A 24,123-nucleotide genomic window follows, 5' to 3' on the forward strand; every position below is an offset into this window, starting at 1 on the left:
GGAAATCAAACCAGGCAGATGTGACCCTGGTCTCAGCAGGACGGTCCAACCAAGGACATCCATCAGTTATGCAGCCAGGCTAGGTTGGGAGCAGAAAATGGTTCTTCCAGACTTCAAGGTTCTATACCATCTGTGTGCTAAGGATGCTTTGATTAGGTTGTGCAGGGTGCCCTAGGGAGATACTGATGTAGAACAAGAAGTGCCTCTGGATTTCAGACATGCAAGCAACCTAAAAATCCACTGATGGAGGAATAGATAAAGAAGATATATACAATAGAGTATTACTCAACCATTAAAAAGAATGAAACAATACCATTTGCAGCAACATGTATGGACTGAGAGATTGTTATAGTGAGTGAAGTAAATCAGAGAAGGAGAAATGTCAAATGACATTCCTTATATGTGGAATCTAAAAAGAAATGATATGTGCACTTAGTTATAAAACAGAAAGAGACTCACAGACTTCGAGTATGAACTTATGGTTGCCAGGGTAAAAAAAACGGGGAAGGGGTAGTTAGAGTGTTTGGGACAGACATGTACAAACTGCTATATTTAAAATGCATAACCATCAAGGACCTCCTGTGTAGCACATGGAACCCTTGCTCAATGCTATGTGGCAGCCTGGATGGGAAGGGAGTTTGGGGGAGAATGGATACATGTATAGGTAAGCCTGAGCCCCTGTACTGTTCACCTAAAATCATCACAACATTGTTTGTTAATTGAAAATATCCCAATACAAAAAAAAAGTTCATGTATATAAAAAAGGAAGTGCCTCTGACTTTCAAGAAGCCTATAGCCTAAAAACGGGATGTGAGCACATATGTTAGGCCAAAAGCTCTTTGGCCACACTGATTTGACATGCTGCCTTCACTGTGTACCAAATTCTCCAACATGCACAAGACTGTTCTAAACTCTATTCTGTTCCATCACTCCCTTTTCCTGCACCAGCACCACGCTGTTTTAAAGACCATAGCTTTATAAAATATTTCGCTATCTTGTAGAAGACATCCTCTTCTTTTTTCAAGAATGTCTTGGCTGTTCTAGTACAATTACAGCTTCAGATGAATGTTTCAGTTCGATTTTGAGCAGCACAGATATTGAATCTTCCTCAGCACTCTTGTTTATATGCCAGGTGCTGGGCACGCTAAGGAGGCAGGCACTCAGTTCCCGCCCTTGGGAGCTCTCAAACCAACAGGGAAGTGTAACCAAATAAGCAGTGTAAAACAACAGGAATCTCATGCTATGGATAACAAAAGCAGTAAAAGCAAGGAGTCCACCCAGATGTAAGTGCTGTGAGTTCCATTGCTTCTCCAAGCTAGGAAAGTCTTGGTAGGCTCAACGGGGGAGATGACATACTGGACTTTGATGGATGTGCAGGAGCAGGAGTTCATTAGATATAAAAGAAGAAACTCTTTTGAGAAAGTCAGAGAATGCTTCTTGGAGAGGGGGACACATTTTAGTTGAGAAGTGAGTAGGAGTTTGCCCGATTCAGAAGATGGGATGAAGGGAGGGATTGCCCTGAGCTGGGAAAATGACAAGAAGCATCACTGAAGACATTTTATCTGGGTTTTGAGTTGGAGGATGCTGGAAGAGACAAATGAAAACGACTTGATGAGAAAAGTAATACAAGGAGATGACATTTGACCTGGGCTTCCAGGGACGAGTGGGCAATTCACCAGATCAGAGAGGAGAGGCACAGTCAGAAAAGGCTTCTCAGAGGGAATAGTAAATCTCCTGGCTTTCTGCCCATTCTCTAAGACCCAAGATCCAGGAGTTAACGGTCCCACTGAGTAGACGCTCAGGATTCTGAGCTGGCGGTCCTGCAGTGCCGATTTACCAGCATAGGGGAGTCGCGGTGGGGTCTCCGCGGGACTGAGGCTCAGGTTTGCGGAGCTGGCTAGCCGAGTTGAAGGCTTTATGTCGGAATCGACCAATGGGATGGCGGCACCCAGTTGCCAGGGCTACGGAGGGGGCCGCCGAGTGGAGGCGGGGCTTGTGTGCCAGGGGCGGGGTCTGGGCGGGGCTTATATAAGTGGGTGGCGGGTGGAAGGCGGGGCGTGGGGGGTCGGTGGCTGCTAGGCGGGCGGGGCGCAGGCCGCGGGGCCCGAGCCGGGGGGAGCGAGCGAGCGGAGGCGCCGAGGATCCGATTCACTCGCTGGGGAGACCTATGGGCCGAAGCCGTGTAAATGCGTTTTAAGGCGAGTGCGGGGAGACCCTCGGGGAGCCTCGGGAGCTGGCGCTCTCGGCTCCGATGCTGACCTGCTCCCTGGCTACTCTTACCTCCTCTCAGCAGGGGCCTCGGCTCCGCAACTGCCACTCCTTCTCGGGGTGTTGCACAAGTTTCGAGGTCACCGGCGACCCCCCCTAGCAGCGCGCCTGGCTCTGGCCCCCGCGAAGGAGCACGGGGCTTGGTAAGGGGGTTTTGTGGGGGCGGGACCTCGGCTCTGCACTCAGGAAGGCTCACCAGGACAGAACCTCAGCCCGCGGCCCCCACCCACCATGTGGAGCTCCCATGCACGCTTAGAATCCTAGCACGTCAGGACCAGTCTGCCCCCCGATTTTACAAACGGTGAAACTAGGCTCTGAGAGGGGGTCGGGCGTATCCAGGGTCAGAGAACTGAGACTCCTTAGTGGGGCCACCTGCAGCCACTTTAAGTGGGCGTGGTCACGATGGGAGGAGGGGACGTCCCTGGAAACTTTTCCCCTCGGTTGCCCTGCCCTTTCCCTCTCATTCTTTTCCTTTTAACCAAAACCCTAATTTCAGAACTGGAAAGGATCGCCAAAGCAATTCATCCATTTTACAGATGGGGAAACCGAGGCTCGGAGAGGCAATGACATCTAGGCATATAATACCTTGTCCCAGGCCAGAAGTCCTGATCGTCCTCCCGTGCCCAGTGAGCCTAAGCTCTCCAGGCTTGTGCTGGGGGCAGGGTGTGACAGGACTGGGTGCCCTGGCTTGGGGAGGTGAGGGGCGCAGCTGAGGCCAGTCCCCCAGCCTCCCCTCACTCTCCTCCTGCAGTGTGTTGCATACTTTCTAAGGCGCCCGGAGGCAGCGGCAACTCCATCCAGCCCATCGGGTCCTCCTCCTCGGCATGGCTGGCTACCTGAGAGAAACGGACTTTGTGATGGTGGAGGAGGGTTTCAGCGCCGGAGACCTGCTGGAGGAGCTCACTCTGGGGGCCTCACAGGCCGCCACGGTGAGGGTCTGGGGGTGGGGGCGGGACCTCTATCTCACAGCTGCCCCCTAGGGCCCTCGTCTGGTTCTTTCACTCATTTGGTACTCAATCCTTGCTGTTTGCAAGAGAGGAGCTCATTTTATCTGCAAATTCCTGGTCCTTGCCCCAATCCTGCCCCTCGTATGTCTTCCACTTTCATGAACAACACTACCCAGCCCTCTAAGTCAGAAACCTGGGAATCCTCACTTCCTCTCTCACACCTGGGCACCACCAAGTTCTGTAAATTCAGCCTCCTTAAACTACCCTTCAGTGTGCAGGAGACATAAGAGAGGAGGGTTAAATCCCTGGGTCAGGAAGATCCCCTGGAGGAGGGCATGGCAACCCATTCCAGTATTCTTGCCTGGAGAATCCCCATGGACAGAGGAGTCTGGCAGGCTACAGTCCGTGGGGTCGCCGAGTCAGATACAACTGAAGGGACTTGGCACGCACACACGTGCTCTTCTGGAACCTCACTTTGTAGTTTAGCCCTCTTCTCTCCATAACCCCCCTAATCTTTTCCCTGCCTCGTCCCACCCTCTCCAACGTTATCACAGCCCTGCTCAAAATCTAAATTTTTTGGCAGTTTCCCACTGCCTACAGGATCCAAGTGAGAACCCCTCTGCCTTCATAGCCCCATTTCTGTTTTTTCCCAGGGTATGTATTGTGCTCCGTCTGAACTGAACTACTCTGCTCATATTCCCCGATGATTCCATGTGCTTCATTATCACTGTTGTCCAGGCTGTTCCTTCTGCCTGGAACACCCTTCTCCCAGCCTCTCTGCCTCTTACCCATTTCTGCTCTTTACTTATCACTCATCTGTATCACCTCTTCCTGATTGCCCCAGGCAGGTTTTGTACTTCTCCTTCTGCATTTTGGAGAAACTCCTGCTTAGCATTTCCTGAATGGGCTTGTAATTGCTTGCAGGGTTAGTTCTTGTCCAGACCCAAGCCCTTTCACAGCTGGAGCCCTGTCTGTTCATCTTTGTACCTTTTTAGCATATTTGCATAAATATGCTTGATCAGATGCCAAGTGGGCATCAGTAAAAAGGTGTTTCGTAAAAGGGAAACTGAGGCGCAGGAGAGGTTTAAATAATGTGGTCTCACCCATGGCCTCATACACATCCAGCCCTCAGCAGACAGTTATCCACAGGCTTGGGCTGCAGTGACAGTGGAACTACCTCAAGGCTTCACTGAATGCCTAAACGGGAAATCCAGTGGCTGGAGGCCATAGCTTTGGTCTTCAAGGAATTGATCTGGAGGAGACAGATGTATATATATACCTAGTTCTGATACTTTGGCAACATGTGCAAAATGCAGTGCTAGCGTCAAAGGCAGAGTTGCCTTATTGGTTTCGGGGCAGGTGGCATTTCAGCTGAAACTTGAAGGTAGATCAAGAATTTGCCAGACTCCTATGGGGGAAGGGTATTCTACCTGGAGGCGTGGTGACAATAAAGGCTGGGAGGTGGAAAACGATGGAAGACAGAGATGGAGTTTGAGCTGCTGTGAGGGGAGGGACTGGAGCTGGATCACAGAACCTCGAATATCCTGTAGGCTTGGGGAGACCCAGAAAATTTTAGAGCGGGGTACTTGGGGGGAACGTGGCATGCACTAGCAGGGAGCTGAGTGGGGTCTCATCTTCACCCCTCTTCTTGTACAGGAAGAGGTCGCTGCCTTCTTCGTGGCCGACCTGGGTGCCGTGGTGAGGAAGCACTTCTGCTTTCTGAAGTGCCTGCCTCGAGTCCGATCCTTTTACGCTGTCAAGTGCAACAGCAGCCCGGGCGTGCTGAAGGTCCTGGCCGAGCTGGGGCTGGGCTTCAGCTGTGCCAACAAGGTGAGCCTCCCATCCCTGACCTGCACACTGACTTACTGAATGTGCACACCTGGCCTGATTGCAGCTGATGCAGTCAGGTGGACCAGGGGAAGCAGGGGTACCTGTGATTGGCCCCTGTCCTCTGGATAGGGCCACCCACTTGGGAGGAGTTTAAGGGATGAGGGAAGAATTGCCAGCCTTGAAGTTCTGCATTGGAACTACATGTGTCCCTGGGCAGGTGGGTCACCTTTTTAATGGAGATTTTCAAACTTCTTGGCATAGAGCTGTATGTGATATTCTTCTAATTAAGACATAACAAAACAAAAACACTTTCTATCATTGGTTTTATTTTTTTCTTTTATAATATTAAGGTGTGACTGTATTTTTTTTTTTAACTAATCCTCTTAGAGTTTTGTTATTGTTGCCAGTTCTGCTGCCTTTCTGATTTGATTAATGCTATCCTTTTGCTCTCTTTAGATTTGTTTATTTACTGTTTTTTGTTTATTTACTGTTTATTTACTATTCATTTCACTCCTGCAATGCGCTAGACACTCTGCTAGGTAGGGCTGGCAATACAGTTCAGTTCAGTTCAGTCATTCAGTTGTGTCCGACTCTTTGCGACCCCATGGACTGCAGCATGCCAGGCCTCCCTGTCTATCACCAACTCCCGGAGTTTACTCAAATGCATGTTCATTGAGTCGGTGATGCCATTCAACCATCTCATCCTCTGTCATCCCCTTCTCCTCCTGCCCGCAATCTTTCCCAGCATCAGGGTCTTTTCAAATGAGTCAGCTCTTCCCATCAGGTGGCCAAAGTATTGGAGATTCAGCTTCAACATCAGTCCTTCCAATGAACACCCAGGAATGATCTCCTTTAGGATGGACTGGTTGGATCTTGTTACAGTCCAAGGGACTCTCAACAGTCTTCTCCAACACCACAGTTCAAAAGCATCAATTCTTCGGTGCTCAGCTTTCTTTATAGTCCAACTCTCACATCCATACATGACCACTGGAAAAACTGTAGCCTTGACTAGATGGATCTTTGTTGACAAAATAATTTTGTTTTTTAATATGCTGTCTAGGTTGGTCATAATTTTCCTTCCAAGGAGTAAGTGTCTTTTAATTTCATGGCTGCAATCACCATCTGCAGTGATTTTGGAGCCCCAAAAAATAAAGTCAGCCACTGTTTCCACTGTTTCCTCATCTATTTGCCATGAATTGATGGGACCAGATGCCATGATCTTAGTTTTTTGAATGTTGAGTTTTAAGCCAACTTTTCACTCTCCTCTTTCACTTTCATCAAGAGGCTCTTTAGTTCTTCACTTTCTGCCATAAGGGTGGTGGTATCTGCATATCTGAGGTTATTGATATTTCTCCTGGCAATCTTGATTCCAACTTGTGATTCATCCAGCTCAGTGTTTCTCCTGATGTACTCTGCATATAAGTTAAATAAATAGGGCGACAATATACAGCCTTGACGTACTCCTTTCCCTATTTAGAACCAGTCTGTTGTTCCCATGTCCAGTTCTATCTGTTGCTTCCTGACCTCATTACACGTTTCTTAAGAGGCAGGTCAGGTGGTCTGGTATTCCCATCTCTTGAAGAATTTTCCACAATTTGTTGTGATCCACACAGTCAAAGGCTTTGGCATAGTCAATAAAGCAGAAATAGATATTTTTCTGGAACTCTCTTGCTTTTTCGATGATCCAGTGGATGTTGGCAATTTGATATCTTGTTCCTCTGCCTTTTCTAAAACCAGCTTGAACACCTGGAAGTTCACGGTTCACGTATTGCTAAAGCATGGCTTAGAGAATTTTGAGCCTTACTTTACTAGTGTGTGAGATAAGTGCAATTGTGCAGTAGTTTGAGCATTCTTTGGCATTGCCTTTCTTTGGGATTGAAATGAAACTGACCTTTTCCAGTCCTGTGGCCACTGTTGACTTTTTCAAATTTGCTGACATATTGAGTGCAACACTTTCACAGCATCATCTTTTAGGATTTGAAATAGCTCAACTGGAGTTCCATCACCTCCACTGGCTTTGTTCATAGTGATGCTTCCTAAGACCCACTTGACTTCACATTCCAGGATGTCTGGCTCTAGGTGAGTGATCACACCATCATGATTATCTGGGTCGTGAAGATCTTTTTTGTATAGTTCTTCTGTGTATTCTTGCCACCTCTTCTTAACATCTTCTGCTTCTGTTAGGTCCATACCTTTTCTGTCCTTTATTGAGCATAGAAGCAAGGTCCGATAGAAGCAAGGTCTGATGCTGTAAAGAGCAATATTGCATAGGAACCTGGAATGTTAGGTCCATGAATCAAGGCAAATTGGAAGTGGTCAAACAGGAGATGGCAAGAGTGAATGTTGACATTCTAGGAATCGGTGAACTAAAACGGACTAGAATGGGTGAATTTAACTCAGATGACCATTTTATCTACTATTGTGGACAGGAATCCCTTAGAAGAAATGAAGTGGCCATCATAGTCAACAAAAGAGTCTGAAATTCACTACTTGGATGCAATCTCAAAAACGACCAGATCTCTGTTCATTTCCAAGGCAAACCATTCAATATCACGGTAATCCAAGTCTATGCCCCAAGCAGTAACGCTGAAGAAGTTGAAGTTGAACATTTCTATGAAGACCTACAAGACCTTCTAGAACTAACACCCAAAAAAGATGTCCTTTTCATTATAGGGGACTGGAATGCAAAAGTAGGAAGTCAAAGAAACACCTGGAGTAACAGGCAAATTTGGCCTTGGAGTACAGAATGAAGCAGGGCAAAGGCTAAGAGAGTTTTGCCAAGAGAACGCACTGATCATAGCAAACACCATCTTCCAACAACACAAGAGAAGACTGTACACATGGATATCACCAGATGGCCAGCACCGAAATCAGATTGATTATATTCTTTGCAGCTAAAGATGGAGAAGCTCTACACAGTCAGCAAAAACAAGACTGGGAGCTGACTGTGGCTCAGATCATGAATTCCTTATTGCCTAATTCAGACTTAAATTGAAGAAAGTGGGGAAAACCACTAGGCCATTCAGGTATGACCTAAATCAAATCCCTTAAGATTATACAGTGGAAGTGAGAAATAGATTTAAGGGACTAGATCTGATAGACAGAGTGCCTGATGAACTATGGACAGAGGTTCATGACATTGTACAGGAGACAGGGATCAAGGCCATCCCCAAGAAAAAGAAATGCAAAAAAGCAAAATGGCTGTCTGAGGAGGCCTTACAAATAGCTGTGAAAGGAAGAGAAGTGAAAAGCAAAGGAGAAAAGGAAAGATATACCAATTTGAATGTGGAGTTCCAAAGAATAGCAAGGAGAGATAAGAAAGCCTTCCTCAGCTGGCAATACAGTATTGAGTAAAACAGACTCTGTTGTCATTGAGTAGAATGCACAGCTTATCCATCTTCATTCTGTTCTCACTTGATAAAGTCTTTTAGCTATTGTTTCCTATGAGAAATAGTTTCCTCCGAGACATAGACAGTTTGACATAGTTATGCATTCAGCAAGTGTTTACTGAGCACCTACTGTGGGGTCAAGTACTTTTCTCAGTGGGACTTAGCAAGTGACCAAAACAAAAAAAGATTCTTCCTTCATGGGACTTGCTTTCTAAAGAACAAGCAAACAATGAAAATCTGTGGTACTTTAGGTAGTAAATGCTATGGAGAAAATTAAGGTGGAAAAGGGAAGTAGGGAAGAGACATGGTTGTTGGGAGACAGGGTTGTACGTTCAGAAACTTTGGCCAAGGAAGGCTTCACTGAGATCTGAACACTGTTCTGAAGAAAGCAAAGGGGCAATCCAGGTGAATAACTAGGGGAAGAGCATTCCAGGCAAAATGACCAGCAAGTGCAAAGGCCCTGAGGTGAGAGCAAGCCTGGTGGGCGTTGGTTTGTGATATTGTTATTACTGTTATTTTTTTTTTAATGGTTAGTAATGATTGTTTTGAGAGGGAACCCCTTTTAAATCCTGATCAGCAGTATGGCTGGGTGTTGTAAGGATTCTAGAAAGGAATCCTGGAGGAGACAGAGAGTTTGCCTGGGCGGTGTGCAGGGATTGAGGGATTCCAAGTGGAAGAAAGGTGCGCACCAATGGTGGGGGTTGGAATGAGCATGTCACCTTTATCAGAGATACACATTAGTGTCCTTAGTGGTCGATGAGTCTCTCTTTTGTCACCCATGAAGCCCCTTTGCATCAGCTCTTATTTTGCACACCTAGTTTCAGGCATGCCCTACATAAGACCCGGTGAGGTATCTGAGGGGGAGATTGACATTTTGCAGTTGAGGAAATTGGGGCCAGCTGCACCGAACTTGCTGATGGCAGAGCCAGGACTTGCCCTTTGCAGCTCTCGGAGTCTCTGCTCTGACCGAGGCGGAAGGGGACCCTTTTCCAGCCTGCTTGGTCTAGAGGTGAAGAACAAGACCAAACCTCACTGACTAGACTCCTCTGCTTCTGGAAACCTAGAGGTGGGCCCTGTGCTGGCCTTCAAAGAGCAGAACTGTGGGGTATTAGGGCTTAGAAGTCAATGGGGAACGTTAAAAGCATCTACTGTTTGCTGAGGGCATCTGTTGTGCCAGGCTCTTTGCCAAGCACTTTCTGTACATGATCTCATTTGATTCTCGAAACAACTCTGTAAAGTAATTATTATCACGGCGATTCTGACAACAGTCCCATGAGGAAGCAGTTAGCATATAAGGAAAGGAGGCCCAGAGGTTTGAGGGATGCACAGGGAAGGGCCACTTGAGAATGGCCAGGGACTCTCTGACTTTATGTCTGCTGTCTTCATGAAGGTTCTTGGGGAGGCGATGGCAGAGAGGGGACCCCTCCTGGGTAGGTGGGATCACCTAGCCCTTGGGTGCTTTTACTCGGAGATGGTACAGCTTTTCTTGGAAGGCTGAGGCTGCCCTCTTCTGGTAGGCTAGAGCTGGTGGCCACCCTCACAGCGTCATGCTTTGGTGCTTCACAAGTGGCTCAGTGGTAAGGAATCCACCTGCAAATGCAGGAGACGTAGGAGACATGAGTTCAGTCTCTGGGTTGGGAAGACTGTTTGGAGAAGGAAATGGCAACCTACTCCAGTATTCCTGTCTGGGAAATCCCACAGACACAGGAGCCTGGCGGGCTACAGTCCTTGGGGTCGCAAAGAATTGCATGTGACTAAGCACCCACGCACATGCATGGCCAAGGGACAGGCGTGTGCTGGGGCTTTGTGTACAGATATGCCCCAGACAGGCTCCAGGGTCAAGGGCACCAACCATTCCTTATGTGGGGCTTTGGTCCACCCACCCACCTTCCCAAGGACCTTATGTCATCTCTCCTGCCCCATTCCTTGCCCTCTCTTATTGTCTTCCTCAGCATCCTCCCATCTTAAAAAGCCTTCTCTGGACACCACATTTCCCCCCCAGTCCAACCCCTTGCTCTCTCCTAGAAACCAAACTGAGTTCTCTACACTCATCTGTACTCACTTTTCTCTTTCCCTTAGCACCCACTCCTTAAGCCACTGCTTTCTGACCTCCACTCATCTTTCCAAGGAATTTCCTCTTACCAATGTCCCCAGTGATCTGCAGGATCCAATGAGCCCTTTATACTAAACACTAACTTTGAATTATTCAAAGAATCTTGATTTATCTGCAAAAGAAAAGTAGAACATTGGCTTTATATCTCCGGAGATAATCAACATTCTGAGTTTGAGTTTGGTGGCTATATTCTAAAAATACTTACAAATATGATCCATAGAAAATATACAAAGTATGCTGTGATTTTGTAACAAAATATAAAATATTCATCTGGTAGGCACTGTGCCTCCGTGGCTTTAAAACTCAGCAGATTTTGGAGATCTGTGTTGATGCATTGAGACCTTGTAGGGGACATTCCTTGATCCTCCTGTTTTTGTTTTTTTTGCTCTCACCATGAAAAAAGGTTTTGTTTGTTTTGTATTGTTTTTTGGAGTGTGTGTATGTGTGTGTGTGAGGAGAAAACTTTTAACGTGAGATCTATCCTCACAAATCTTTACGTGTATAAGTAACTCAGATGGTGAAGGACAGGGAAACCTGGCGTGCTGCAGTCCATGGGATCGCAAAGAGGTGGACACAACTGAGCGACTGAACAACAGGAAATTGTTAACTGTAGTCACTCTGTTGTGCAGTGGATCTCTAGATCTTAGTCACCTTGCAGAACTGACACTATACCCATTGAATAGTAACTCCCCATTTGAAACACATTCTTTTTTTTTTTAGTTTTTAGAATTTATTTATAATTGAAGTATACTTAAATTGAAATATTGTATTAATTACTGCTATACAATAAAGTAACTCAGTTATACGTATATATATGTTCTTTTTCATATTTTTTCCCATTATGATTTATCACAGGATATTGAATATAGTTCCCTGTGCTGTACAGTAGGACTTTGTTGTTTATCTGTTTTCTATATACCAGTTTGCATCTGCTAATCCCAAACTCCCAATTCAACCCTCTCCCACACCCCATCCCCTTGGCAACCACCAGTTTCCTCTCTATGTCCCTGATTCTATTTCTGTTTCTTAGATAGGTTCATTTGTGTCATATTTTAGATTCCACATATAAGCGACATAGTATTTGTCTTTCTCTTTCTGACTTACTTCACTTAGTATAATTTCTAGTTGTGTCTATTGAAATATAGTCTTTTTAAAAACACAGGCCTAACTAGAGATATTGTGGGTTGGGTTCCAGACAACTACAGTAAAGATCACAATATAATGAGTCACATAAATATTTTGGTTTCCCAGTGCATATGAAAGCTATGGTTATAGAATATTGTAGTCTATTAAATGTGCAGTAGCATTATGTCTTAAAAAAACATACCTTAAGTAAAATGCACATACCTTAAGTCAAAAATATTTTATTTCTAAAAAATGCTAACTATCATCTAAACTTCAGTGAGTTGTAGCTCAAGCTCCCTTCTCTTATAAACTCTCCATCTTCCTAGGGGATTTCATCTCCTTCCATGGCTTCAAATATCCCCAAGATGCTACCACCTCCCCAGTTTTTTTTTTTTAAATTAACTTTTTGGCTGCCCTGGGTCTTCGTTGCTTTTGCAGGCTTCTTCTAGTTATGGGGAGCAGGGGCTACTCTTCGTTGTGGTGCTTCTCTGCGGTGACTTCTCGTTGTAGAGCATGGACTCAATAGCTGTGGCACATGGGCCCAGTTGCGCTGTAGTATGTGGGATCCTCCCGGACCAGGGATCAAACCCTTGTTCCCTGCCTTGGCAGGCGGACTCCTAGTTGATACTACAGGATGCCTGGAGCCCAGCGTGTTCGAAGATTGTGCACTCACAATCTTCCCTTCAAGAGGGGCCCCTAGGTCTGCTGGGTGCGAAGTCCCCCTCAGACATCTTACCCCACGTCCCCACGTGCCATCCATCAGCAAGCTTGCCAGCCCTGCCTCCAGACCACACCCTCCCCCCTTTTCTAGCGCAGCCTGTCATGTCTCCTGGGGAGGTCCTTCCAGGCCCTCCCTTGGTCTGTTTTCACATAGTGGCTAGAGTGACATGCACTTAGGCCTTGCCTTCAAGATGCACATCTGACCATGTCCTTTTCCCTCTTGAGACCCCCTCAAACTGTCTCCCACAACCCAACCTGCAGTGTCAAATATAAATCCACATCAGCCTTCTTGGTCTCCCCGTTGGCTCTGCCTGCCTCCCTCCAACCTCATCCTCCCGCACTGGTCACCCTGCCCAGACCACACCAACATTCTCTGTTCCTCCATCAGGCTGAGCACAGTCTTACCTCAGCCTCCGCACAGGCCGCTTCCTGTACCAGAAATATTCTTTCCTTCTCTTCCATCGTGGCCGACTCCTCCTGCAGGGCTCAGCTTAAATCTTTTTTTTACTTCATTGAAGTACAGTTAATTTACAATATTGTGTGTGTTTGGGGTGTACCGCAAAGTGGTTCAGTTATATATATATGTGTATATGTATATATATTTTAAAAATTCTTTTCCATTATAGTTTATTACAACATATTGAATATAGTTCCCTGTGCTCTATGGTAAATACTTGTTTACCTATTTTGTATATGGACGTGTGCATCTGTCAATCACATACTTCCAATTTATTCCTCCCCTACCTTCCCCTTTGATAGCCATGTGTTTATTTTCTATGTCTGAGTCTGTTTTGTAAATAAGTTCACTTGTGTCATATTTTAGATTCCACATATAAGTGATATCATATGGTATTTTTCTTTCTCTAACTTATTCACTTACTGTGATAATCTGTAGGTCCATCCACATTACTGCAAATGGCAGGATTTCATTTCTTATAGCTGAGTAATATTCCATTGTGTATATCTACCACATCTTCCTTATCTCTTCATCTGTTATGGGACACTTCGGTTGCTTCCATGCCTTGACTGTTATAAACAGGGCTGCAATGAACATTGTGGTGCACACATCTTTTTGAATTACCGCTTTCATCTTTTCTGGATGTATGCCCAGGAGTGGGGTTACTGGATCATATATATGGCAGCTCTATTTTTAGTCTTTTTAAGGAACCTCCATACTATTTTCCATAGTGACTATTACCAATTTACATTCCCACCAGCAGGGTAGGAGGGTTCCCTTTTCCCCACACTTTCTTCTCAGCTTAAATTTCTGACCCTCTGAAAGCGTCCTGTCACACCTCTCACCCAGGTCTCTGCATCCCACATTCTCTAGTACCCCATACTTTTTCTCCATGGCTCCTGTCTATTTGTAATCCTATCATTATTCAGTGTTCATTCGTTCCTCCCCTTCTCTCCCATCTGTCCGAAAGCTCCACAATCAGAGACCCTGTCTGCTTTACTCAGAGCTTTGCTTTTGTTAGCACCTGTCACAGAGCCTGGTGACTCGATGCTCAAGAATCACTTGAGGGCAGCATCGGGGTGTCTTCTCTGCTGAAGCGCTGTGGTTGAGAGCTGGTGTGCTAAAGTCACACAGTCCTGGGTTAGAATTCTACCTGTGCCACTTGCAAGCCGTGTGACTTTGAATAAGTCACTTGCGGCCTCTCAGAGCCTCTGTTCCCTGTCTCATAAGATTATTATGAGGATGCCATGAGAATGTCTATAAAATATTTAATGCAATGAATGGCATATGGTAATCCGTCAGTGAGTGACAATGGTTATTATTTAAATAACTATAATCAAAGCTCAACCACAGGTCCCCAAAAGTGCTACCCTTGCTGCTTCCTCTCACTTCATGGGTGGAGCCAGGAGCAGAACCACATTTTCATATCTGCGGAGATGCAAGGTCTTTGGAAGCAAGCTCTGATGATAGCAGTTTCAGCTCTGGAGGGGGACCTTTGTTTCTCCCTCTGCTACTCGCTGGCTGTGGCACCCAGACAAGTGGGCTCCTTTGAACTCAATTTCGTCCTCTGTAAGATGTGGCCATAAATATTTCATAGGATACTTACAGACATCACATGAGATAATGCACATAAATACCTCATGCTGAAAAGTTGCTACATTAAAATTACACACAGTCTTATTACAAACTCAGGATGGCTAAAGAGGGCCTTGTGTCTCTACCATGTTTCAAAACTGCTTCCTTGTTAATCATGGAGAGTCAGGTTTGAGTTTGAAAGTTGGTTCTGCCTCCTACTTGCTGTGTGGCCTCTCTGAGCATATTTTTTTCTCTGTAGAATGGCAGGGTATTGTAAGGAGGAAATAAGAGTGAATCTAAAACAAGTGTTGACAAATTATGGATGGTGGGTTTTACAGAGTTTACCTGGCCCACGGCCACGTTCATTCACTTATACTTTATCTGTGGCTGCTTGGTGTTACAAAGGCAGTTTAGCTTTACAGAAACTACTGGCTCAGAAAACATAAAATATTTACTCTCTGGCCTTTTATGGGAAAAGTTTGCCAAGGCCTACGTAAAGCCTGTCATTTGGTGCCTCCTTGTGGTGGGTGCTCCATACCCATGGTTACTTTCATCGCCAACACCGTCATCGTTGTCTGTATCATTAATGCAGCACTAATCAGCTGAAGCACTGTTCTGGAAAGGTGAGGAGGAAGAGGCCTTGCTGGAGCACCCAGCACAGTGCCACACACAGGGCCGGCCTTTGGATGTGGGATGACCTGTGCCAAGAAGACTCTTGAGCTGGGAGACTTTCTAATACATCAAATGATATTCTCTATCCATTTAAATCTGCCAGGAAAATATGTCAGAAGTCTGTTTTCAGGGCCACCACAAATCTGTACATTGCCTTTGTGGGAATTAAAAAATATTTCTTGAAGACACTTATAAATAAATATACTAATTTTGTCAGAGTAAGACGCTTCACCATTAGGAGTTGTAATAAACATACCAATATACTGTGCAGTCTCTGAATGGAGCTTCCTGGCTGGTGCAGTGGTTAAGAATCTGCCTACTAATGCAGGAGATTCAGGAGACATGGGTTCGATCCCTGGCTTGGGAAGATCCCCTGGAATAGGAAATGGCAACCCACTCCAGTATTCTTGCTGGGAAAATTCCATGGATAGCAGAGCCTGGTGAGACAGTCCATGGGGTTGCAAACAGTTGGATACAACAGAGCGACTGAATACGCATGCACGATTCTCTGAATGTTGGGCCCCACCCTCCCTAGGATTGTGCAGTTCATCCCCTGCACAGCTGTATGTGGCAGCCCTTCTTGTCAATGGGGAGTCAGTGTGAGTTTTGATTGTTGTATATCTGTTGTCTAAAAGTGAGGCCCACTTCTTATGGACCTCCTTAGGCATAGCTATGACTTTGCCCCTCATCTGTGCTTCCTTGGCCTCCATGGGCCCAGCAGGCTCTGGCGCTTCCTCACCACCACCTTTGGGACCCCACAGGCAGAGATGGAGTTGGTCCAGCATATTGGTGTCCCTGCCAGTAAGATCATCTATGCCAATCCCTGTAAGCAAATTGCACACATCAAGTATGCTGCCAAGCACGGGGTCCGGCTGCTGAGCTTTGACAACGAGATGGAGCTGGCAAAGGTGGTAAAAAGCCACCCCAGGGCCAGGTAAGCTGAAAACCACTCAGGTGGGAGGCTGGGCTGCAGGTGAGGGTGGGGGGAGTAGGCGAAATAGGGCTGGGGCTGAGGACCCTGCCCTGGAGCCGGCCATAGCCACAGGAGGTTGGGGCGGGCACTCCTGGGCTGGACCCAGGATGCCAGAGCCTGACTAGGGTGGAGGTAGAAATGATGGGTTACTGCAGTCCAGGCAAAGCCCCTGGTACGGGGGAGGTCAGAGCCCTGGCAGAGGGAGCAGTGGTCAGGAAAGTTACATGGAGGAGGCGGCATTTGAGGTGAGCCTTGAGGGGTGACTGGCATCTGGAGTGAGCCTAAACAGTGCATCAGAGGGAGCTGCAGGAGCAAGCACAAGGAGGCCGGAAGCAGCACAGGGCGTTCGCAGGATAAGCAGAAATTGACGTGGCAGGATCATACCATGTGCGGCCAGGGGTAAAGGAGAAGTCTGTGATGCTGGTCACAGGGCAGGGACCCCAGTGCATGTGGGCTTTGGAAGGGGTCAGGGCTGGACATCTTTTTCAGGTTGTGCCCCTCACCTGGTCACTGGACACACGGGGGGGGCAAGAGGGGTGCCACTCGGGTTCACCCAAAGCAGCTTCGTTTTGACTATTTCACATATTGAGGATGCAGGTGTTCTCAATAAGACTGTTTAAAAAAAAAATGATCCCCTCCACCCCACCATACAAGAGAAGTTGGAAAAGCCTGGCTGATTGGGAGGAAGTAGGGCTGCCCAGGGGGAAACTGGTGAGGTTGGGACCAGGGCAGGGGTCCCATGGAAGGGTCGGGGGACATTGAGGGAGTGGACTGGACAGGACTCAGAGGTTGACTGGCTGTGCAGGGGGAGGAAGGGGGCTGGGGGCCTATGGGATTGGATAGCTCTGAGCCATGAGGGTTCATCCCCCTTGACTAGAGAAGACATGGTTGGGGTGGGGGAAGCGGGCTCCCGCCCCCCGCCGAGGTGCCGCACCATATCTCCCTCCTCAGGATGGTTCTCTGCGTTGCCACTGAGGACTCCCACTCTCTGAGCCGCCTGAGCCTCAGGTTCGGAGCGTCGCTGAAGTCCTGCCGACATCTGCTTGAGAATGCCAAGAGGGACCATGTGGAGGTGGTAGGTGTGAGGTGAGTGCCGGAACCCCGCCATCCCCCACCATGCCCACTGCCTCCTGCTGCTTTCCCAGGACTTACTCAATTCTGTGTGAGGCCTCCCCCAGGGCCCCCAAGGCAGGCCTGTCCCTGGGTTCTGGAATTCTGCCATTTGAGAGTTTCCTCCCTTTGGAAAGAAGGTTTGGAGTGTCCCACCGCCCCAACCCCATAGTCTGCAGAAGGTCCTGTCCCAGCAGGTTCCAGGAGGGACCTGGCTTTGCAGGAAGTGTCCCCAGCCTGAAGCCAAAGGTCATCCTGGCACACCTTGGCTCTGCCGCTTTTCTGGTGGGGATGTGGAAGAAGCCAGAACTATGACCTGATGATATAGTTTTCCCAAGCTCTGGATTTAGGATGGCCAGGCGCTGTGCTAAATGCTCCATAGACATTGTCCCACAATTGTGGGACCTTATCCCCACTTTATAGATGGGGAAACTGAAGCATGGCCGGCCACATTGCTGAGTGAAATGTACATTAGTTCTGGCTGACTCTGGGGCCCTAGCCCTCCTCCCAGGAAGGCTCAGCCCCCAGAGGCAGCGTGGAGGGACGGAAGGGGCACCAAGTGCCAAAGGTCCTTGGATTTAGTCTCTTGTCCACTCTTCACTTGCCACATGGCCCTTGGCACCCACTCAACCTTTTAGGCCCACAGTCACTGCATCTGGAAAATGGGCACAGCATCCGGTATGCTTGGGCAAGGCTGCTGCTGGCTGAGGCTGAAGTGGTGGTACCTGGGGTCCTGTGTGTAAGCAGAGACTCTTCCTCCCTCCCCAGTTTTCACATTGGCAGCGGCTGTACTGACCCTCAGGCCTATGCTCAGTCCATTGCGGACGCCCGGCTTGTGTTCGAAATGGGCGCTGAGCTGGGCCACAGGATGCACATCCTGGACCTCGGTGGCGGCTTCCCTGGAGTGGAGGGCGCCAAAGTGAGATTCGAAGAGGTCAGTGGGGTCACAAGGGCTGCGCTGGGCTGGGTGGGGCTTGGGGGAGGGTTACAGTGGTCTTAGGAAGCCCACTGTGAGTGGGTCCCCTGTACTATGCGCTGTGTTTGGTGCTTTGCCTGGATTATCTCATTATTCACCCTGTGTTACAGCTGAGCAAACTGAGGCTCATAGAAGCTCCTTCTCTTCCTGAGTCCACGGCAGGGCCGGCTGCACACCCAGCTCTGCCCGGACTCTGAACATGCACATATTTGAGGCTTAACCAGGCCACGTCTGCATAAGTCATAAGGCTCTCTGAGGGTCTGGGTGTGCCCTATTTACCCTCCTATGGGATGATGAGAAATCAAGTCGGGCAAGGGAAGGAAAAGACAACATTCTGTCCACTTCTAGTCCATCTGTCTCCTTCCCATCTGCAAGATTCAGTTCAGTTCAGTCGCTCAGTCGTGTCCGACTCTTTGCAACCCCATGGACTGCAGCATGCCAGGCTTCCCTGTCCATCACCAACTCCCAGAGCTTAATCAAACTCAGGTCCATTGGGTCGGTGATGCCATCCAACCATCTCATCCTCTGTCATCCCCTTCTTCTGCCTTCAGTCTTTCCCAGCATCAGGGTCTTTTCAAATGAGTCAGTTCTTTGCATCAGGTGGCCAAAGTATTGGAGTTTCAGCTTCAGCATCAGTCCTTCCAATGAATATTCACGACTGATTTCGTTTAGGATGGACTGGTTGGATCTCCTTGCAGTCCAAGGGATTCTTACGAGTCTTCTCCAACACCACAGTTCAAAAGCATCAATTCTTCAGCGCTCAGCTTTCTTTATAGTCCAACTCTCACATCCATACATGGCTACTGGAAAAACCATAGCCTTGACTAAACAGACCTTTGTTGGCAAAGTAATGTCTCTGCTCTTTAACATGCTGTCTAGGTTGGTCATAACTTTCCTTCCAAGGAGTAAGCGTCTTTTAATTTCATGGCTGCAGTCATCGTCTGCAGTGATTTGGGGGCCCAAAAAAACAAAGTCTGTCACTGTTTCCACTGTTTCCCCATCTATTTGCCATGAAGTGATGGGACTGGATGCCAAGATTAAATCAGGAAAAATGTGTCATTGCAACCCCCACTGAAACCACTAGGGGTCGCTTTTCCTTAGTAAGTGCCTGGTTCTGGAATATTCACATCTCGGAACTGAATTTAAGAAAATAATCTGTGATGGACACTAAGAATTAGCTTCAAAGATGAGCATTGCAACATTCTTCATAACAGAAGTTCAGTGGACTTCCCCAGCCCAATGAACACTCAGGGATTGGCTAAATTACAGTACATTCTTTCTTTTTATGTAAAATATTTTTACTTTTATAAAGATATAATTTTTTATAAAAATGTTTCTATAAAAATATTTTATCATACGGCAGTGATACCAGTGTATTTTCTGTGTAAATGCAAATGAGATTTATTAAAATATTTTTATTTTTAAATCTTTCTCTTTAATTACTTAAAAAAAGTTATTTTATTGTTTTAACTGAAGGATAATTGCTTTATAGAAGTTTGTTTTCTGCCAAACATCAACATGAATCAGCCATAGGTATACATATGTTCCCTCCCTTTTGAACCTCCCACCTCTCTAGATTGTCACAGAGCCCCTGTTTGAGGTCCCTGAGTAAATTACAGTATATTCTTATGTGAAAAGAATTTACATAGATTTACATACATGGAGAGATCATTTAGTTTATTGAGTAAAGCAGGTTATAAAAACCTGTATACTTATAGCCCTATTATGTTTATAATAAAACATCAGGTTTTCAGGTTTGTATAAAAAGAAATTAAAGGAGTGATTTCAATAGGTTAGCACTGAATAGGTTAATCTGGGGTTAGAATTAGGGGTGACCTTGATCTTTTGTTTCCTTCTCCATCTTGTCTATAAAAATGAATCGTTTAGCATACTGGTTACTCAGGAAAGAAAGATCTGCATCATGGATTCTGTCATCTGAGTACCAACTGTTAGATTAAAAGTTTGTTTTTCCATTGTGGGGGGCATTGAAGAGTGATTTTCAAGGGTAAGGGTCTTGACCCTGCTCCGTCTCTGCTTGCCTGCCTTGGCCAGCTGTCTGTGGTTACCAACTGGGGTCTTAGCAGCTGCCAAGTTCTGCTTCCTGAAATCAAAGCTGCTTTCAAGAAGTAAGACTTGGAGCTGTAGCTAGTCTCCAGCATAAACCCCATATTTCAAACATATAATTGTCTCTCCACCCTCAGATTGCTTCTGTGATCAACTCAGCCTTGGACCTGTACTTCCCGGAGGGCTGCGGTGTGGACATCCTTGCCAAGCTGGGGCGCTACTACGTGACCTCGGCCTTCACCTTGGCAGTCAGCATCATCGCCAAGAAGGAGGTTCTTCTGGATCAGCCAGGCAGGGAGGGTAGGTGCCAGGTGTGCAGTGGAGGCTCGTTCTTCCCTAAAGCCAAGGATGCTGGTTGGCTGCGCTGGGTCTGATTTTAGGGGGTGGGGAAGTCTGGAGACTGGGTCCTTCTTTAGGGAAATTTACAGTCATGTCTCCTCACCCCCAAGACACTCTTTTAGCATCTTTTTTTTCCCCCATGCATATTTATATTTTATGAAGACTGAGATCAAAACAACCTTGGGGAGAATAGATACTTTATGAAACCTATTGTATATGGATTTCCTATGTGGCGCAGTGGTAAAGAACCTGCCTGCCAGTGCAGGAGACACAAGAGACACGGGTTCGATCCCTGGGTCAGGAAGATTCCCTGGAGAAGGAAATGGCAACCCACTGCAGTATTCTTGCCTGGAAAATTCCATGGAGCCAGGCGGGCTACAGTGCATGGGGTTGCAAAGAGTTGGACATGACTGAGCACACATTTTATAGTACAGATGAGGAAATTGAGAGCCAGAGAGAATACAAGTGAATTGCTTAAGAGCTAGTAAGTGGTAAAGCCTGCATTTAACCCCATGTTTGTCTTCTTTCCAGAGTCCAGGCTCTTACTCACCCTACTGCTTCTCACAACATAATGAAAATAATTGACAACAGCTTATATTGATCTAAGCCCATTTTGCAGATGACAGAATGTAGGCATGAAGAGGTTGAGTCACTCACCCAAGGTCACACAGCTGAGAAGGGGGCAGTGCCAGGGTTCAAGTCCAGGCTAGGCTGACTCATGGACAGAGGAGTTTGTCAGGCTACAGTCTGTGGGGTTGCAAAGAGCTGGACATGACTGAAGCGACTAACACTTTCAGGCTGACTCAAGGCTTCTCTGTCCACACTGCCAACATCAGTGCTCCTCCCTGACCTTCTGGATAGATCAGTCCTCCCAGCAGCCTCTTGAGTAAGAGGTCTGACTCTGATCTTAGAGCTTTTTTCTCTGTTACGGGACCCCCAGCCTGAAGGTCTGGGTGCTTTTCCCAGAGACGGTGGTGGGCTCCAGGTGGAAGGTCTTCTGTGTGTGTCTGTGTGCATAGGGATGGAATTCTTCTGGCCTCCTTTCCAGATCTGGGATTATACTCTCTAGTCCAGCCTGGAGACCTGACTTCTCATTCCAGCTCATGCATTACCCCATTGTGTGCTTCTGAGCTGGTGACTCAATCTCTTGGGGTCCTGAATTCTGCTGGGCTGCTCTTCAGCCTTTGCTGGGGCATCAAGGGGCTCAGATGCAAGCCTGGAGTGTGTCCTAGGCAGGGTTGCTCAGCTGCAAGGTGTTTCCAACCCAGCCATGAACACAGGAGGAGGCAGGAGCCGCCCCATAGCTGAGGAGGGGGAAGCCCTGCTGTCTTCTTGCTGAGCCCGCCCGTTGTCCCACCCCCTCACATGCTGCTTGTGCCCCCCCCCATCCCTCCCCTCCCTGCAGAGGAAACCGGTTCCGCCCCCAAGACCATCATGTACCATCTCAGTGAGGGCGTGTATGGAATCTTCAACTCAGTCCTGTTTGACAACACCTGCCCTGCCCCCATCCTGCAGAAGGTGAGCCTGCCTTGCTGGGCCTGTTTTCAATTGTGTGGGTGCATTTAAATAACATTTTTTTTTGGTGTGTGTTGTTATCTAATTTTGAAAAAAGTAAAACATATTTGTTGGAGAAAACAGACGCTAAGAATGAAGAAGCTTATTACCCCAATTCCACCACATAGAGATAGACCCCTTGAATATTTAGATTTCAGTCTTTTAAAAAATGTGTTATACTTTTCCCCATAAAGTTGGGATCATATTCATTTGTAACCTGATTTTTTTCCACTTCATATGGGGTGTGACTCTTTCCATGCCATTCACGAATCTTTAACAACGCGCTTCTTGATGACCATGTAATATTTTAGGCCATCTAACTCTAGCAGCTGTCTGTTTGGTTTCCTGTTTTTGAGCTTCCTGAGTCTATCTTGACATCCATCTCTGATCACTGCTCGTGGGCTGGGTCTTCATTGTGCTGCGTGGGTTTCGTTTCCCCATAGCATGTGGGATCTTAGTTCCCTGACCAGGGATCGAACATGCATCCCCTGCATTGCAAGGCAGATTCTTAACCACTGGATCACCAGGGAAGTCTCTCAAAATTCATTTTATTGAGTTTTTCCATGTTAACAAGGGAACAGGAATAGATAGAACGTTCCTCCTAGCCTGCCGAATCCAGCCCAGGGCCTTTGGCAGCTTTAGTGGGCTTCGTTACGAGGGGAAAGAAAATCAGACACACTTGTGTTTTCACAGGACTTTGTGTGGTCCTGCTTCAGGAAGGAAGCTTAAGTGCCTAACCAGCACCTAGACCACCGTGAGCTTTCAATATGTGCTGTTGTTTTTCTTTCCATCTTTTTTTTCCCCCCAGAGTCAACCAGATGTGGGCTTCTCTTTGTAGCACTTCCTGCCTATCCTCTACTGCAGGCAGAGGGAGCTTCCCTCCTCCAGGCGACCCCCCCCCCCCCCGCAACTGGATGAGTCCTCATTTCCATAGCTGCATCGTTGTCTGACTGAGCCTCCCCGATGATGAAGTGCTCAGGAATTCAGTTTTCTACGGTGATGCACTAGCGTTGCTTGCATTCCTGTGGTCTCCCACATCCTACCGCACAGGGGAAGGACCGGCCTAGGCCAGCCAAGCCCCAGGTTACACAGCAGGCAGCAGTCGCTTCCTAGTCCCCTTCCCAGTCCCAGCCCCTTCTTCCTCTTGCAGACCATCCCTGACCCACTCCCCATTCCCTTCATCAGCTCCTCCGAGGAGCAGGGCTGTGGTCCCAGCCCAGCACCACACCTGCCCCAGGAGCCTGGTGGATCAGTCTCCAGCTGGTATTCCTGGCATGGGCACCAGGATGTTCCTAACTCCTTCAGTGGTCTGTGCTGCTCCTCCTCTGGGGGGTGCCCAGGTTCCTTCTTCGGGCTGTCAGCCACTTAGGAGACTATACCTAGGGTGGGGCCCGCAGTGTGGCCGTGGAGACAGTGTGTAGACGACAGCACACAGTAAATGAGCTATCGTTGTGCTAGGAGTGTGTCGGCAGGGCCCAGCCTGGCCAGGGTATCTGCACTTTCCTCCCCAAGGAAGGTGCCCCTCACTAGCCAGGATAGCAGCTTTGTACCCTGTTCTTCGTGCCCATGGACTTTGATTTTGGACCTCAGGTAGAAAAAGTCATATTAAACATAATCCTTGCTTCAGAGTATTTTTCTCATCATTGGAATATGTATGGGCTTTTTTGTTTGTTTGTTTGTTTAATTCAACAAATATTTGAGCACCTTCCATGTGCACTGAGGTCTCCGGAAGGTAGTAGGTGAGGAAGGATTGCTTGTGCCTTGGAAATACAATCTTGCTAAGTAGAAACGTGTGTGTGATACACACACACACACACAGAGAAGTACACAGACTACAATGTTATGAGAAAAGTACAAAAAGTACAGAACAAATGTTACTGCATTTTTTCAGAAATATTTTAGTACTTAACGTCTAAAATATAAGGACTTAAGAAACACAGTATCATCATCAAACTAAAAACTAAGTAATTCCGTAGTATCGCTTGTCACCTCATGAGTGTTCAGATATTCC

At 47.2% G+C, this 24,123-nt stretch overlaps 1 protein-coding gene across 3 annotated transcripts in view; it reads left to right on the top strand.

The window, feature by feature from the left end:
* Positions 1-2,065: 2,065 nt before the first annotated feature.
* Positions 2,066-24,123, top strand: part of AZIN2 (antizyme inhibitor 2) — a 37,177-nt gene continuing 15,119 nt past the window's right edge. Inside the window, exons 1-9 of one of the 3 annotated variants that reach the window (XM_043909656.1) lie at positions 2,066-2,198; positions 2,291-2,411; positions 3,020-3,197; positions 4,872-5,045; positions 15,858-16,030; positions 17,021-17,155; positions 17,948-18,113; positions 20,357-20,519; positions 21,964-22,076. In XM_043909656.1, coding sequence (XP_043765591.1) covers positions 3,093-3,197; positions 4,872-5,045; positions 15,858-16,030; positions 17,021-17,155; positions 17,948-18,113; positions 20,357-20,519; positions 21,964-22,076 — 1,029 coding nt within the window. In that variant the 5' untranslated portion in view covers positions 2,066-2,198; positions 2,291-2,411; positions 3,020-3,092. The other 2 variants (XM_043909657.1, XM_043909658.1) reach the window with 2 other exon arrangements.

The sequence above is a fragment of the Cervus elaphus genome, chromosome 8 (genome assembly GCF_910594005.1).
Source record: "Cervus elaphus chromosome 8, mCerEla1.1, whole genome shotgun sequence".
Classification (NCBI taxonomy): domain Eukaryota; kingdom Metazoa; phylum Chordata; class Mammalia; order Artiodactyla; family Cervidae; genus Cervus; species Cervus elaphus.